Source organism: Drosophila ananassae, chromosome 3R (genome assembly GCF_017639315.1).
Source record: "Drosophila ananassae strain 14024-0371.13 chromosome 3R, ASM1763931v2, whole genome shotgun sequence".
NCBI lineage: Eukaryota > Metazoa > Arthropoda > Insecta > Diptera > Drosophilidae > Drosophila > Drosophila ananassae.
The window spans coordinates 21,112,035-21,128,275 of record NC_057930.1 but is presented as its reverse complement, the minus strand read 5'-3'; the positions used below and the strand labels follow the sequence as shown (position 1 = coordinate 21,128,275).

The window sequence follows — 16,241 nt, the reverse complement described above, 5'->3', positions numbered from 1 at the left end:
GGGAACTATGATATAACAATACTCTTACTAGTTGAGCACTCGTAAGACTATCAGGACTAAGAATCAATAATAAACATTAAAGTGTTGCAATCTCATAAAAATGTAATAGTAATATCCTTTGAACACTATCCTTGTTAACTAGACATTTATCTTCTTAAACACAATTAGGAATCCAGTTAAGTATATAATATATAACTTAAACTTTCTGGATATTTTTACAAGAATTTATTTACCTTTGAACCAGACTGGAATTTCTCTTTCTGCCATTCTTGCAATAATTAAGTACTTGGCTCAGTTACATGGATGTTAAGGTTGTATATTTTTTATCGCTTGTTATATGGGTGTATCTGAACCCCTCGACCACCTATAATTCAATAATTCAACATACATAATTCAGACATTTCAATTGCTTCTCGTTTTTACGTTATCCGGGTGGCATTTTAGGTTGTAAAATTTATTTACAACGATTTTGTGGTCTCGGTACAAGATTCGGTCTGCGTTTCGTTAATCAAACATTAAGGTCCTGCGGCTCTGGAGTGAAAACTTTCATTGGGAAACGATCTTAAGCCATAACCCCCCAAGGGCTTTTAACAACAAAAACACGCACTTTTATCGAGTCTGGGATTTCGGATTTCGGAGTTCGAACTTAAAGATCTTCGTTTTCTGTTGGCAATAATAAAAACGCTCGATTGTAATTTTCCCTCTGCAATTATTGTCTCAGCTTTCAAATGCGGTAGGGCTCTCGAAAGTTTTCGGACTGAGGCCCTGAGACTGGACTGGGACAAAAGTAATTTTCAATTTTAACAGCCAGAGCATAAAATATAAAGCACAACTTGCAGCACACACTTGTTGATGCCACACGTTGGTGCAAGTGATTCTTCTCGAGATGTTGTCACTGCAAAAAAATTTAAGATTTCTTAAAATATTCAAACTCTGAGATGGGATCAATTACTTCCATTTATTCTATGAATGTCAAGGTAGCTCCTCTAGATCTTCATAAATATTTCTCTCAGTGTAGACTATTGTCGCTTTTTGCTGCGTGTCCTGCAAAAAAAGAGGGAATTACAAAAGTTTTTCATGTCTTCAGACAAATCTCATTAAAAGGCGTCGCGTCTTCGTGTTTTGAGCCCGCAAGGAGTCGACTCCGTGTCCATGTCCATGTCCATCCAGAAATCGTGGCCCAGTCAACGGTCGACTCTTGTGGTTGTGACCCTTTTTCTGTATTTAATTTTTTATATTTTGTTTTTTACTCTGGCGGAGAGGCGTTGCATTTAAAATGTCGTTAATAATTTGTTGCTCGCTCCAGACCAAGACCAAGACCAAGTCTCAAAACCAAAAACCAAAACTCTGAACCAGTCTGGAGAAGTCCCTGAAGAAACCCTTTTGCTTTTTAGAGCTTGTCGTAAAAAAGTTTTATTATTTTTGTTTCATTTTCATTGCCTCCAAAATAGGATTAGCCTGTTGCGGCTTGGCCTCTTTTTGCCTCATCTTTTTTCTCCTCAGTTCTGTATTTGTTGTAGTTTATTATTATTTTTTAAGCTTGGGATGTTGCAACAACCAAAAATCGCTTAAATATCACCATTTTACACGCTTTCAAAATGTTATGGCAGCCAAAGGGATACGACTTGGATGGAAAAATGGATTCTGTGGTTGGCTTATTTGGGTCACCTATTTTTCAAGTTTAAGATCGATTTTAAGCTCAGGATATGGTTTGGTTTAAATCCTTTAATACTTCCTGAAAAATAAAGACTTATTCAATTGATATATCCCATTAAACAACTCTCACTTACCTGGCCTAGACTGCACTGAATAAAACCAGTTGGAGTGTGATTTAAAGCCAGTTTCAAACGCAAACTAATTAACTTGCACAGCGGTCCGAATGGGTCCAGTGGGTGGTCCTCCGGTCCTTCCACCTCTCTGCCTCCAAGTGCCATCTAGAACCGAAGCTAGGAGGAAAAAAAATTAGTTAACAAGATCATTAAATCTTTGTTAACAACCAATCGGGCAGAGACGACGAGTCAACAGAGTCGCAAGTCTTCTGGGAGGCATTAGAGGAGACGTCATGGGCAGTTTGGGCCACATAACCGCAGCCCGAGCAACGACAGGCGATAAGATAAGAGATGCAGACCGAGAAGGAAATTGGAACCCAGATTCCAGTTCCAGACCCAAAATCCAGAGCCAAGATTGGGGAAAGCGGGGTATAAGGGCCAAGGCGCGAGGCATTGGAAGCTTGGCTAGAAGTGGCTTGGCTAGAATGGATAAAGTATCGTTGTATCTTATGAATGGAAACCTTTATAAGAAAATCAAATCCCGCCAAAAATCCATCACTGGCGAAACCCAAAAACCTGCCTCCAGAATTGCACATGTTTATCTATTAATTTATGCTGGCGGTTCTCGGTTCCTTGTTGGCCGATCTCAGTGGGATCGCACTTGTGCCCGGATAGTCTGCTTCGTGGGAATTCCTCCCAGGTGGGTAGGGGTATGGGTGAGCTGGATCTGCATCGGGATCTGGAATCCGAAGGCACAGCAGTGGCCCTGCCACAGGGACAATCAGTTGATAAGGACGCTAATTAAGTTAAATGCCAAGCTGTGTGTGGGTTCTGCACTAAGAGAAAAAGTGTATATAGAAGAGATTTTTCATTTCTCTTAATGTATAGTTTTAAGAAAATGTAAAATAAGGACCACCTCTCTAGTTATATCCTTTGAAGATCAGTGTGTTTCCCTCAGTGTATACTCGATTCCTGGTAAGTGAACATCAATTGGCACAGGTCCTCCTGTCTCTCTTTGATTTATGTCCTGCAATCGGAGAACCTCGGCAACACCTCTTATCTTATCTGACAAGAGAACACTTTCGCTGGCTGTTTGTTTTTGTGTTTATGCCACATCTGCCACTTGGTTGCCTTGCGGGTGGACCCTCTCCCTTGTGTTGTGCGTGTGGCATTTTCCACTTGAGGTCCTCAACACGTTCTCCTAATTGCTGGGAATACTGTTGCGCATGTTTTTTGTAAAAAACCTAAATATATTAAGTTTCAGAAGAAAGAGATTCATTTTGGCGCCTTTGCAGAGAGAAGACTGAAGAGCTCCAATGAAACAAAATGGAAGTGGAACGTTGAGTAAAGAGCAGAGAAGAAAGAGCTGGAATTGTTGGAGCTCTTTCTGGGTGAAGAGTTGGATCCCATATTATTTCATCTCTTTCAAAGAGTGTTTATTGTTACTAATGAAATATATAAGCTAGGAGTATATAGTACCTACACACATACACCATACATATTGTTAGTAAATAGAAAAATAATTTTATTAAAAAAATCATACAGAATATTTGATATTTATGATTTTTAATAACATTTTGATTTTATTGTTTACACCGGAAGTGGTTTAGCACTGAAAGTGACCTTATCTTTGTACATATGTATCAGTCACGAGCTTTTAAGCAACTGGTCTTACTAATTAAATGGCGCCAAAAGTACACTACAAAGTGATCATTTTTTAGGGTTAGAACATTTCTGGGTTGGAAATAATGAAAATCCATTAAATTCATGTTGTGAAATGGGCTAAGTTGTGAAATTTCAAGAATTCCTACAACGAAATGCTTAATTTCATAATATTTCTAGGAAAAATATTTGCCACAGTGATGAAATTATGGGATACAAAATTTCTTAAAAAGGTTTTGAAACATTGTGGAATTTTACTTGAATGAACTTGCCTAAAAATGCCAAAATTGAACTTTTAAAATTTGTAGGTTATCGCTATATTTTTAGGCAACATCTGGGGGTAAAAAATAGCCGTTCATTAATGCAGCCCACTACCTGGTTCCGACCCATGTCCGTTGAAATTCAAATGAAGAAGTCAGGTAGACTCCTACTGGTTGTTTTGAAATTATCGGATCGGTTAATGATGCACCTGATAAGGGTAACCCACCCATTCTTAGCTAATCCCAAAACTGGGCTATTAAGAATTTGTCATTTATTCGTAATTTGCAGAAAAATAAACAAAATTTCAGAAAGATCATAGTGTCCTCGCTGCTCTCCTTATTGCGCATTCAACTTAGGGAGAGAGTGAGAGAGCCCAGGTGCAAAGAGAGGGATCCACGAACACCTTTGCATCGGTGGGGCGATATATACCATACCAGTGCAATTATAACGGCATCGGTTCGTTTGCGGCTTCGATTGGTGCAAGTGTACGAAGTCGGCACGTGAGTTCTTCGTACATAAACATGCCGAAACCTGTTTTGGCGCCGAATACTCCGATTGGTCGAGCCAAACTCACCCGCTACCTACAGCGCTATGTGAGCGCGACCTACCTGCGAGAGAGAGTGAACTCTCTGCGGGATGCGATTGCCTCCCCGGGCCAGAGGCCGGCGCGCATATAAAAGGCCAGCACCATTGCTCGCACCGCTCATTCGCTCTTTTTTGGTTAACGGAACAACAACCTCTGGAAAGAAACCCTCGCGTTCTGCTTCCCAAACTGTCAGTTCTAAACGAGAACCCACAACGTGCGTGTGTGCTTTGAGTGCTGAAGTGTGAACATGAGGACACACTAAATCGGAAAGTCGAGAACTTTTCTGAGAATTAAATAAAAATATTGAATATCAGAAATAAACTAAAAAAAAAAACTATTAAAAATGCATTCCATCGAAGAGATGTTGGTGGAGAAGAACTACAGCAAGTGCCCGCTGAAAAAGCGACCAGTGAACTACCAATTCGAGGCTCTGCCCAACCACAGTTCCAACACCAACGAACCGCAGGATCTGTGCGTCAAGAAAATGGAGATCATGGACGAGAGTCCCTCCGAGGAGCTCATCAACGTCAGTGACTGCTGCGAGGATGAGGGCGTGGATGTGGACCACACGGACGACGAGCACATGAAGGACGAGGACGACGAGGATGAGGTGACGGTGGACGGAGACATCGACTCCGATCCGAACCAGACACAGGCGGCCGCCCTGGCCGCTGCTGCTGCGGTGGCTGCCGGCGCTGCTGCCGTGGCCGCTGCCGCTGCCTCGGTGGTGGTGCCCACGCCCACCTATCCCAAGTATCCGTGGAACTTCCACATGTCGCCGTACACCGCCGAGTTCTACCGGACCATCAACCAGCCGGGAGCCGCCGCTGGCCACCAGATCTCGCCACTGCGCGGCGACCTCATGGCGCCCAGTTCGCCGAGCGACTCCCTGGGCTCCCTGTCGCCGCCACCCCACCACTATCTGCACGGCCGGGCCAGCTCCGTGTCGCCACCAATGCGATCGGAGATCATCCACCGACCGATCGGCGTCCGCCAGCAACACCGTTTCCTGCCCTACCCCGCCCTGCCCAACTACCCGGCTCTGGGATATCCCCACCACCACCATGCTCCCATTTCGCCGGCCTACTCCGAGAACTCCTACTACTCCATGCGCTCGATGACTCCCGAGTCGAGCTGCAGCTCCTCGCTGCCGGAGGACTTGTCGCTGAAGCACAAGCCCCTGAAGACCAACCAACTGGACCTGGTGGCTCCCAAGACAGAGGCCAACGGCGACATGTCGCCAGCTCCGGCTAGTGGTTCCTCGTCGGGATCAGCGAAAAAGGACAAGAGCCAGCCTCCGCGCTACCAGTGCCCCGACTGCCAGAAGAGCTACTCCACCTTCTCCGGGCTGACCAAGCACCAGCAGTTCCACTGCCCGGCCGCCGAGGGCAACCAGGTGAAGAAGTCGTTCAGCTGCAAGGACTGCGACAAGACGTACGTGTCCCTGGGCGCCCTCAAGATGCACATCCGCACCCACACCCTGCCCTGCAAGTGCAATCTGTGCGGCAAGGCCTTCTCCCGCCCGTGGCTCCTCCAGGGTCACATCCGCACCCACACCGGCGAGAAGCCATTCAGCTGCCAGCACTGCCATCGTGCCTTCGCCGATCGCTCCAATCTGCGCGCCCATCTCCAGACCCACTCGGACATCAAGAAGTACTCCTGCAGCAGCTGCTCCAAGACCTTCTCCCGGATGTCGCTCCTCACCAAGCACTCCGAGGGCGGCTGTCCGGGCGGCAGCTCCAGCAGTGGGGGATCCGCCAGTGAGCTCTCCTACTCCGGCTATGCCGAGCCTTGAAAAGTTGAAAAAAGGACATCCATTGCGGATCCCAGCCATGTTCCACCAAAAATTAGTTCCTAGCTCTCTTAGGCAGCTCAAGTTCCCAAAAACAAAAAAAAAAAAACGACAAAAATGAAGAAAAAGATAATCCCAGTGCAGACACACAATTTCAAGAATTTTAATTTTTTATTTTCTAGTCAGAATTTTCTCCGAAAAACGAGAAAATTAAAAAATTACATTTATAATTCGTACAAAAAAAAAAACAATTTTGAAACTCTACCCGATTTGAAAACATTTAAAAGTGTGTCCCAATCCTATCATAACTTTGTAAAGTATTCTTTCAAGTATCCTATATCCTGTATCCATTATCCTTTAGCCATTATCCTTTATCCTGTACATAATGTATTATGTCTAACTGTAGACTCTAAGCTGAGGACGAACTAGCAAGCAAGAAACTCGAGACAATCTTAAGAAATCTGTACATTTAAATGATAAGAAAAGAAAGCAAGCCGACATCTCTATTTTATATAATACTGTACTGTAGTAGTATTCCTAGCGTAGCTCGTAGATCGTAAAATATTTTTGATATGACCACCCCCTTTTTGCGCATACATTGAAAATGTTCTACTTTAATCGAATTAGAATTAAGCGAAGAAGCACACACATATTTTGATACGGAAATGTTTTGTAATTTTAAGTAATTTATTACATCAAGCGGAGAATGAAGAAAATACATTTATTTACAAACTACAAATCATTTTTATTTTAATTATTTTGAGGGGAATGGGGATACTACTTTCTATTTCAGATTATTGGTTTTATTATAAAAGGTCTAGAAGTCTTATACTCTTATACTTTTTAGTGAAGAACTAGTTCCTTGTTTCTCAGGGAACAGGATATATAATATATCCTTTCCAGATTATCAGTTTCATGATAAAAGGTCTAGTTTAATTTTTTTTTTATGAAGAACTAGTTCCATTCCTAGTCCTGGTTTAGAAAATCTCTACGAGGGAAGAGAATATATGTTTATCTTTTCGGATTATCCGTTTTATGATAAAAGTTATAGAAGACTTCAACTTTTATACTGTTTATGGGAGAAATATATTCTTTTTTGCTAGATTAAAAAACATCGAAGAAAGGGGATACATATATGTATATTTTTCAAATTATAAGTTTTATGAAATAAGGTTTATAAGTCTTCGAGTTTTATATTTTTTATGTAAGAACTAGTAACTAGATCTAAAAGAAATATAGCTTGTTTCATAAAAAATATATAGATAGTTTAGAATACATAGTTTTTACTTTAGAAATAGATAGTTTCTAGTTAGAAAAATCTGAAATTTTGGAGGGAAGGGGTTGATATACAACCCCTTTTCAAATAATCACTTTTTTTTTTATAAAATGTCTACAAATCTTTAACTTTTATATATTTTTTTTATGGAAGAAATAGTTTCTGGATTCTTCTGGAAGGGGAATAAATATATGTATATCTTTTTCAGATTATCAGTAAAATGATCTTCATCATAAAAGGTCTTCAACTTCTATATCTTTCTAGAAGAACTACATAGTTTCTAGTTCCTAATTCCTATTTCAGAAAATCCAGTTTGAACTTGGAACTTGTTCCTTTTTCCTATAATCATATTATTTTCCAATAATTTCCTATGGTCTTTGGTCATGATCTTTTTTAAAAAATAAACACACAAATCGAATGGAAGTCGATCGGGAAATAAAAAGAAACGCCAGGAATCATCGAATCGCGACATTTTATGGCCCAGCCGGGCCGGCCAAAGACGCTTTATAGGCCTCGCCGATCATAAATTATATTTAAATTTCTGCACACGTACTCGATCGCATGTTCGAAGGTACAAAATGGCAGTCACTAAATCAAAAGCCAAACCCGAGCCCGAAATAGTCGTCTTATTAGACTAGGCGGTAGGAGGGAGAGCCCCCACCGATCTTAATGAGGGAGCTCCGAAAATAGAGTCTCCTCTAGAGGTTAGACCTGGATCTGGCGGAGAGAGAGAGAGAGATCACCTAGTGTGATCGATGCATCCAGCCAAGCGGAAAAGCCTGGGATGGGATGGGGATGGGGCTGTATGGGGAAATCATAAAGGTAACTTTCGTGTGACAGAGCATACGAAATTATGGGTGCGTCCTCTGAAGCCAAACGAAACGAAACGAAACTCATTATCGAGATCAATCGATCGCCAGGCGGAGGGCCTCTGCTCCGAGCTTCGGGTCTCCTCCAAAAGCTCACACATGTGTGGTGTTTCTACCTCTTGGGTATGGGGGGAGGGGGACTAGCTCCAGCTCGATTCGCGATCATCGGCATCAGCGATCGACGACCACGACAATTGTTGCCAAATTAGATCATCAGGCAGCAGCTATGGGAGCTGTAGGAGCCGGGATCCAACGGGTTGAAGCCAAAAACCAACTGCCAGCCAGCCTACAACGGCAGCAACAAGTCACAAGTCTAGTCTCACGTGTGGGCACTGGAAAAAATAGATATGATTTAGTATTAAATTTTAAAATTATTAAAGGTATTGTAGACCCTCCTCCTATAAGAAACTAATAAGAAATAAATGCCAACCAGCTTAGGAAACCCTAGTTATCCTCTTATAAGAATTAAGATTATTCCAGTTTCTAATGATTTGAAACCCCTATTTTTCTAAGTGCCCTTTAAGATACAATCCTCTAACGATGGATCGAGCCAACGTAAATATACGAAAATTAATATGCACGCATTTCGTGGCTCCACTGCCTTCACAGTCTCCACCATCCACCATTTGCTCCAGTCTCGGGTTACCTAGGCGGTGCAGATCCACATGGTCCAGGTCCACTCCAAGGCACCACCACAACCACCAAGTTCGTGCCAGCTTTCTTGCTAAACAATTTGCAAACGATTTCTAATAAGCGTCTTAAATTGTAACAAAATAGACGCGCATTTAGGGCCTTTTGTGTGCCTTGGCTGGGGTTTTGGCCAACAAAGATCGGGGCTATAAAAAAAATGGCAAAAAATGAAATAAAAAATAGTCGAAAAGATGGACAAACGGACAGTAATATAAACGGAAGGGTAACTGCCTGGCCTGACCCTCTCTCCTTACCCAACAGAAATCTTTATTTTTTTTTGATTATTTTATTTTATTTTATTTTATTTATTTTTTTATTTGTGCCAAATTTCGCGCTTGATCGGTGATTGGTTTTTATTTATTTTTGTTAGTTTTATTTTTATTTTTTAATATTGTTGTGGGTAGCGGGTCCATTTAGGGTTACAGTGATGAAGATCTTTTGGGTTAGGTCGACAGATTTTAGGGACACCAGTCCGGGTTGACTTGTTTATGGCCAGAAAGTGTTTGGTTTTGAGTTCTGTTGTGGGAAAGGCTTCCATAGATTGATTTTCAAGAGTTCAATGAACTTGGCTAAAGGGATTCTTTATAATATTTGAAGTATGTGAGGTATATCTTTAAAAACTTGTCTATAAAGTATAAGTTTTATACTATAAAAGTATAGTTTTTGTTTCAAAAATTATTCTATTTTTTTCACAACTTGACTAAAAGGATTCTATTTCAAGTATGAATGAAAAGTCAAAAAAGTATAAGTCTGTTATCTTTAAAAATGTATTTAAAACATTCGTAAATATTAAAATATGATATGAATATTTGCTGTAAAAATTATATAATTTTTTTTAAAGGATTCTTTCAAATGTGATCCACAAAGTGAGAGGATATGAGAATGAGTATATAGTTTTTATAAATTATTAATTTGATATTGAAAGTGTTGATATAAAATTGATTTAAGCGATTCAATTAAATATGTGAAGTATATAATATATATTTCAAAACTTGTCTAAAAAGTGACAGTTTTAAGTCAGTTACAGTTAAAATCCAGTTACAGTGACAGTTAAAAGTATAATATTTTCTTTATAAATTAGTTAATTTTGTTTACAACTTGACTAAAAGAATTCTATTTCAAATATGAATCAAGAATCAAAAAAGAATAAATTGTGACAATGGTATACCTTTGAATATCAGTCTATAACGTGTCATTTTTTAGTACAATATATAATATAATATTGTATATTCTATATAATATAACATAATAATTTATTGAATTTTTATTCCTAGCTAATATACCCCTTGATCTCACTTTTTTCCGCATCAATTTCAATTCGTTAACAATAAACAAATATCACTTTCCTGACGTTTTTCGCAATTGCAGCTGTCTGTCTCGGTTTGCACCTTTTGGCCAACCCCTGGCCCGCTCCCCACCGCCCCCTTTCGGTGTCACTGATAAAACCTGACGATTTTGGCCAACAGCTCCAGGCCCGAGAGCTGCTGGCTGCTGCTGCTGCACCATAATAAAGCAGCTAAAAGTCAAACGACAACGCAGAAAGGTAAACAGATCGAAGCTTTATGAATATTCAAAGATAAACAAAGCTGAGGAGCACCTTACACCCCTCTCCTCTTCACTTCTTAGCCACCTTCACCCTTTTGTCTAAGCCAGAAAGCAAAAAATCCAAAAAAAAATGGAAGAAAAAATACGCTTTTTTTGAATTTCAAATTTTTTAACGAGCCAAAATGAAAAACTTTCCAAACAAAAAGCTAAAAACTATACATACGTAGATATATATATAGAAATAAATATATAGACGATCGATCCAGAGCATAAAGAAAGGGGTGGCCCAAAGGGGCTGGAGTGAGGGAGCAGGAGACCCAGCGACAAAAAAGCGCAAAAACTGAAATGAAATTTGGCGTAAAAATGGAGATCTTTTGTTGGCGATAAACGTGAGCGTTTTGTTTGTCACGACGAGGCGAAGTGTGCTTTTTTGCGCCGGATCGCCGGAGTAGGACTTGGGTCTCGGAATAGAGGGTCCAAGTAATCCCATTGGTTAGGAGTTATTCCCAAATTGTAACTGTTTTTTGGAAATTATAGAACTTTAAGCTCTCTCTCTCAATATTGGAGGTAAAAAGTATTCCCATCTATAAATAGTAGTAGTTTTATGAGATCTGTAAGGACTTTCAAGCCTAATATCATATTATTACAAATATTAGCTCTTAAATAAAAACCAAAACTGTCATAAAGAGAATCTCTTTGTTCCACAGATAAGAGACAGATGCACGAAATGCAAAATGGGGCCTGCTCCCCATCTCTGTCGCGCCTGCATTTCTTTGACAATTTCTGCTAATTTGTGTGAGCGAGCAACAACAGCGCAAGTGTTTTCTGCTATGTTTTCATTTTTTTTTGGTTTGTTTTGTGGGGGCCGACTCCACTTGCGTGCGAACAAGCGAGATGGAGATAGGTAGATGATGGAGCCAGAGCGTGTGTGTCTGTCTGACAAAGGTGTAATGGTGAGTGCGTGAGTTGCAAGCCAACGATATCATCTTCAAATGCGAAAACGAGAAAGACTAACGTGGCTCTAAGTTGTTGTTGGTCTAGCCAATTAGTTAGTCGCTTTGCTCACTGCGTGGCGTGCTCCAAAAGTGGGAGGCGGCTGGCTGGGTGGTGGGGAGATGTGAGACAGAGAGAACACCACCAGACAATTGTGGCAGGCAAAACAGCAGTTAACGCGTTTTATTGTCTGTTTGTATCTGTGCAAGTGGCCACTGTGGGGATCTCTTTGTTTTCTGGTCCCCCCTCTCTATTGTTCCACTGGCTTTGTTAGAGGTGCTAAAGCTAAAGACCTATTTTAAGAAATTGGGAATACAAAAAAATATATTTAATAATCTTTATGGCATTAAAATCTAAAAGATTTAATAAGAAACTTGGTATTTATTCTTATTTAAAAATATAATAATAATTAAAGCTAAGAGAGCCGAAAAAAGCTAAGCCCCCACCACTAGAGACCTCACCTTGGCCCCTCTCTTTCACACCCACCTGCCTAGCTTATTGGTAGTGGTGTGTGCGTGAGCTTTCGCAATTGGTTAGAAGAGAGGGCCAATGGCGCTGATCATTAGCGGAGATGGTGTTATTATTTGCACGTTTTGTGTGAAATGCACTTGGTCTCCCACTCCCCCTCGGTCTGCTGCGTCTGCTCGATCAGCATGAATAGATTATAGTCACGGGTTTAACTGTTTTCCTGCCTAGTCACAGTCCTAGTCTTGGCCATAGTCACTGGCTTAGAATGAATCTTCGTTAAAGTTTGCAGCTGGCAATTAAAACGGAAACTGAACTTTCTTCAAAGCTTGAATTAAATTATCTTTCCACTATTTTCTCAGGCTCTAGTTTTCGGAGTTAGTAAGCTATAAACTTAAATGGATCCCCAATTATCCCCAATCCATATCAATTACACAGTTCCCATCGCTCCAAATTATATTACTTCTGAAATATTAATAAATCCCCCCCCTGCATATTCCCGAAATCCTGTGGGAAATTGTCTCATTTCCATATCTCCCATATCTGGGACTTCCTCTCGCCAGAATCCTCCACCTGGCGGCCCTCACCTTCCGCTCCTCCTCCGGCAATTGACCCCCCGTGTCAGTGGCTCATCAAAACTACAAAAAGTGAAATAAAAAACTCGGTCCGATTCCAGCCAGCAGTGCAGTGAACTCCCCAAAAAGATGGCATTCATATGCTAAAGATCCCACTGCTCTATTTCCTTGCAGGCTTCTCGGATCAAATTACCAAAAAAATCACCAAGGGATGGGGGAAGGCAGAACTCAGAACCGAAATCCAAGCAGGAAAAAGAACCTGTTCCTGGCATTCGTTTTTTATTTTTTTTTGGACGTGGGCATGCATAAAGATGAGGGAGCTCTGGATCGAGATTACATGTGCTGGGAATGGATGCTGACAAGCGGGAATCATCAAGAAAATCAAACTCTCCGGCTCTAGGGGTCATGGGAAATTCGGAACTGGAGTCGGAAGTGGAAACCGTTGGAAAGTCACGACAGGATATTTGAATGGAATGCCCTGTCATGTTTATTTATAATTTATGTTAATTCACACATAACAGGACTCTGGTTTTGATTAATAGAACACACCTTGAAATAGGGGAACTGTGTGAACTTCAGCTGGACCATCTTCGTCTTTCTTCCATCCATCGATCCATCTATGATAGATGTGGGTATAGTTTTTGTATCTTTCAGATGCCCCTCTTGACACATACGATTCTTACCCGCTGGCGGCCACTTAAAATATATTTCCTAACAATCGACTCGGCACATGTCCAAATTGATGCCCTGGGGGCATTGCTACCAAAAATGGTCTCATTTTGCGAATGTTCAATTCAACTTGTTATGATCCGTAAATGTCAAAAAGATACTGAGAAGCTGGCTAAGAAATGTGCACAGAAAAAAATAAGATATAAATTATATATAGACTTCTTTTGGATCTCTCTTCTATGATACTTGATTTGGCTTTAATGATTTGTTCTAAATTATAATATTTCTGTTTTCTTATCAATTAATAATAATTAAAATACAAATCACATAGATCTTTGCAATGTGACTTTTAAGATACTTCCATGACTATTTTAATAATAATTCTACTTTCTTATCAATTAAAAATAATTATATAGAGACTTCTATTAAATCTCTCTTCTAAGATACTTTAATGACTTATTTCACCTTATAATAATTCTAATTTCTTATTAATTAATAACCTATTTTCTCAGTGCTTTTATATCTAAATATATGTATAAACAATTGCAGACTATTTTCGTATGAATATCTCTTGGCAGTCTTTTGCAATTCAAATGCTTTCCTATGATTCATGATCGCTGCTTGTGGTACTACATTTTTGTTTATATTTTTGTTATTTTTGTGGTCTTCAAGGTCCATGGCTCTAAGTGCCTACGAAAACCGCAAGATCAAGTCTGGTCCCCACATCCCCACAGCAACCCACTCACTCACCTGGCAGCATCCTCAAACTCCCAAACCCCATTCCAACCCATCCCATCCATCGGTTGTAGATCAGCCCTGGGCTCTGGGCCCAGGTTTCTCTTTGGCGGCTAAATGCTGGAACTTTCTTCGCATCGAAATCGAATGAAATGAAATGCTCCTTAAGCTTAATTGTCTCAGTTTTTTTTTCCAGTTTTTGTCTTTTCTTCAATTTTTTACTCATTTACCGGCCCGGGTATGGGGTTGAACTGCTTTTGGCCCACAGTTATTCAAATGCCATGAAAATATGTGAGGCATTTCTGGCCAACAGTGGGATGGAGGTGGTCTGGAAAAGAAAGGTTATTAATATAGGTTCTATTATTTAATAAGAATACTTATCTTACTTATCTTATACTTATCTACTAGCCTTGACTTGGATTGAAATGGGAAATAAATATATGTGTTTATTTTAAGTTAAAAATTTTAATAAAAATACTACCTAGACTGTCACTTATTAGAAAATTAAGATCCATTACTGACATTTTATGACATTATTTTCTGACTTCGTACCACAGTCCTCTTTGGCAAATAGAGCTCCCATATTTACATTGACTTTGAGTTCATTTGAATCCAGAACAATAAACAGAAAACCGGGGGCCAAAGACTTCAAACAATTCATATATATTTCTTTTCCCATTTCTCCCAAAATCCAAAGCCCGGCTTGAAATTGGTTTCGATTGTTTATGCATTTTGTAGCACACACACTGCGATCCACTCCCCAACTCCTCATAATTGAGCCAGTGGCGGGGAGAATTCTTAAAGCCAAAAGCCTTCCTTCCACTCCATCAGCATGAAAAGTGAGCTCGAGCCAAATTCAAGATATTCCGCTGAGTGGGCCACAGTGGCACATCAGAAATAAAAACAAAAACTGATTTCGAAAGATGCAGCAGAGGCAGCTGCCGACGAGTGTGATGCTTGTGGATGGGTGCACTGAAAGAAAATAAGGGTTAATATATAATTATATATTTCTTATATTTTTAGAAACTTAATATTATTAAATTGTCATAAAAGTAATCTAAGAAAGGGAGCTCTTGTTATGATTATAAATTTCTCTAAGTGCCTAGGACGCCTAGAGCTTTGGCCTAAACTGAGGCGGCCAGGGGAGACCTGCAGGGGGCAATAGCTGGAGGCTTAAAGGGGATAGGGGCAGGGACAGGGGCAGGCAGCACCCCCGCCAGGCCGACAGCTGCTCTGGCTTTCGAAAGCCCAACTGCAGCCAGCCAGCCAGCCAAGAAGATGAAACGAAGTCGGCCTGGGAGGCGGGCGGACGGCTTCCATAATTTCCATGCCAGTTGTCATAATCAAAAGCGTTATCTGGTAGCTAACAGCCGCATAAATTTCAAGTGGCTGGTGGGGAAGAGTCTTCGGTGTGCCACCGAGTGGCCGACCGAAGCGACTCCAAGTGGATTTGCGGTTGCCTTTGGCCGCATCAACACATTGGTAATTACGACTGTGGACCTGGCATTGGCTTCCCCGCCATAATGACAATAAAGAAATTATAACAATAACAAACTAATAGTGAAATGAGGTGAGGTGTGTTGCCGTCTTTGCCGACTTTCGCCTATCCGATTACCTGGGAGATCGAACCAGAAAGCCACCGAACTAAGGGGCTATTGGGTTACCAGCTAGGAAGCTCCGACAATGGCCCTTTTTTTATCATAATCTGTTTATAATAAAGGTGGAATGGAGTTAGGACTAGAAAGTATTAAATCCTTAACTTCCAAAACAATATCCTTTAAAATGAAGGCCTTTGCGGCACGCGTGATTTTGATTTTCACTTTTTTTAAGCTTTTAAGGAAATGGAAATTGGTGGAAAAGCCACCCATTTTGGTGTCTGTTTCTCTTTCGTTTCCGAGATATTTCCTTAAAAGATTTTGTGGCCATTGGAGGAGAATCGTAAGTGAAAAGTTCAAATGTCAGCCAAACAAAGGAGACAACGGGCTAACAACAAAAGGTAAAAGTAGGGAAAAGAATTGCCAAGCGATTTTTTATGCAAATCATAAATAAAGGCCATCGATGGAGACACCAGACACCAGAGCCAGAGCCAGGAATGAATCGCAATTGGAATGAACCACAAATTGATTGGGAAGCAATGACGGGGCATTTGACTGATTGACTGCCCGAATGACTGACTGACTGGCCGATGGACAGATTGGGTTTGAAATAATTTTGCACACTTTCCCAAGAGCCGAGAAGTCCAGAAATAATTAACAATTCGTAGAGAGCTAATGCCAACACGGTTTAATTTCATTTCGTACAATAGAAAGCTTCGGGTGGTGGTGGTGCCTATTACAGAAACCACACCGCCCTGG

The 16,241-nt window shown here is 40.7% G+C and overlaps 2 protein-coding genes across 3 annotated transcripts; one reads left to right on the top strand and one right to left on the bottom strand.

Annotated features, from left to right (window-relative positions):
* Positions 1 to 4,372: 4,372 nt before the first annotated feature.
* Positions 4,373 to 6,809, top strand: LOC6498191 (protein escargot). The gene has a single exon (XM_001962230.4). It carries the CDS (start codon positions 4,622 to 4,624, stop codon positions 6,071 to 6,073), a length of 1,452 nt encoding a protein of 483 aa, XP_001962266.1. The 5' UTR covers positions 4,373 to 4,621; the 3' UTR covers positions 6,074 to 6,809.
* A 1,253-nt stretch (positions 6,810 to 8,062) lies between these two features.
* Positions 8,063 to 14,303, bottom strand: LOC123257414. Of its 2 annotated transcripts, XR_006507465.1 has the most exons (3): positions 14,274 to 14,303; positions 13,903 to 14,215; positions 8,063 to 8,547 (listed from the first exon to the last, which is right to left on the bottom strand). XR_006507465.1 is itself a non-coding variant. In XM_044716378.1 (2 exons), the coding sequence occupies exons 1-2, from the start codon at positions 14,111 to 14,113 to the stop codon at positions 8,429 to 8,431; spliced, it is 330 nt and encodes a 109-aa protein (XP_044572313.1). In that variant the 5' UTR covers positions 14,114 to 14,232; the 3' UTR covers positions 8,063 to 8,428. The 2 variants fall into 2 exon arrangements, 1 of the variants encoding a protein (XP_044572313.1); XM_044716378.1 differs by lacking the exon at positions 14,274 to 14,303 and having other exon boundaries at positions 13,903 to 14,232.
* Positions 14,304 to 16,241: the final 1,938 nt, after the last annotated feature.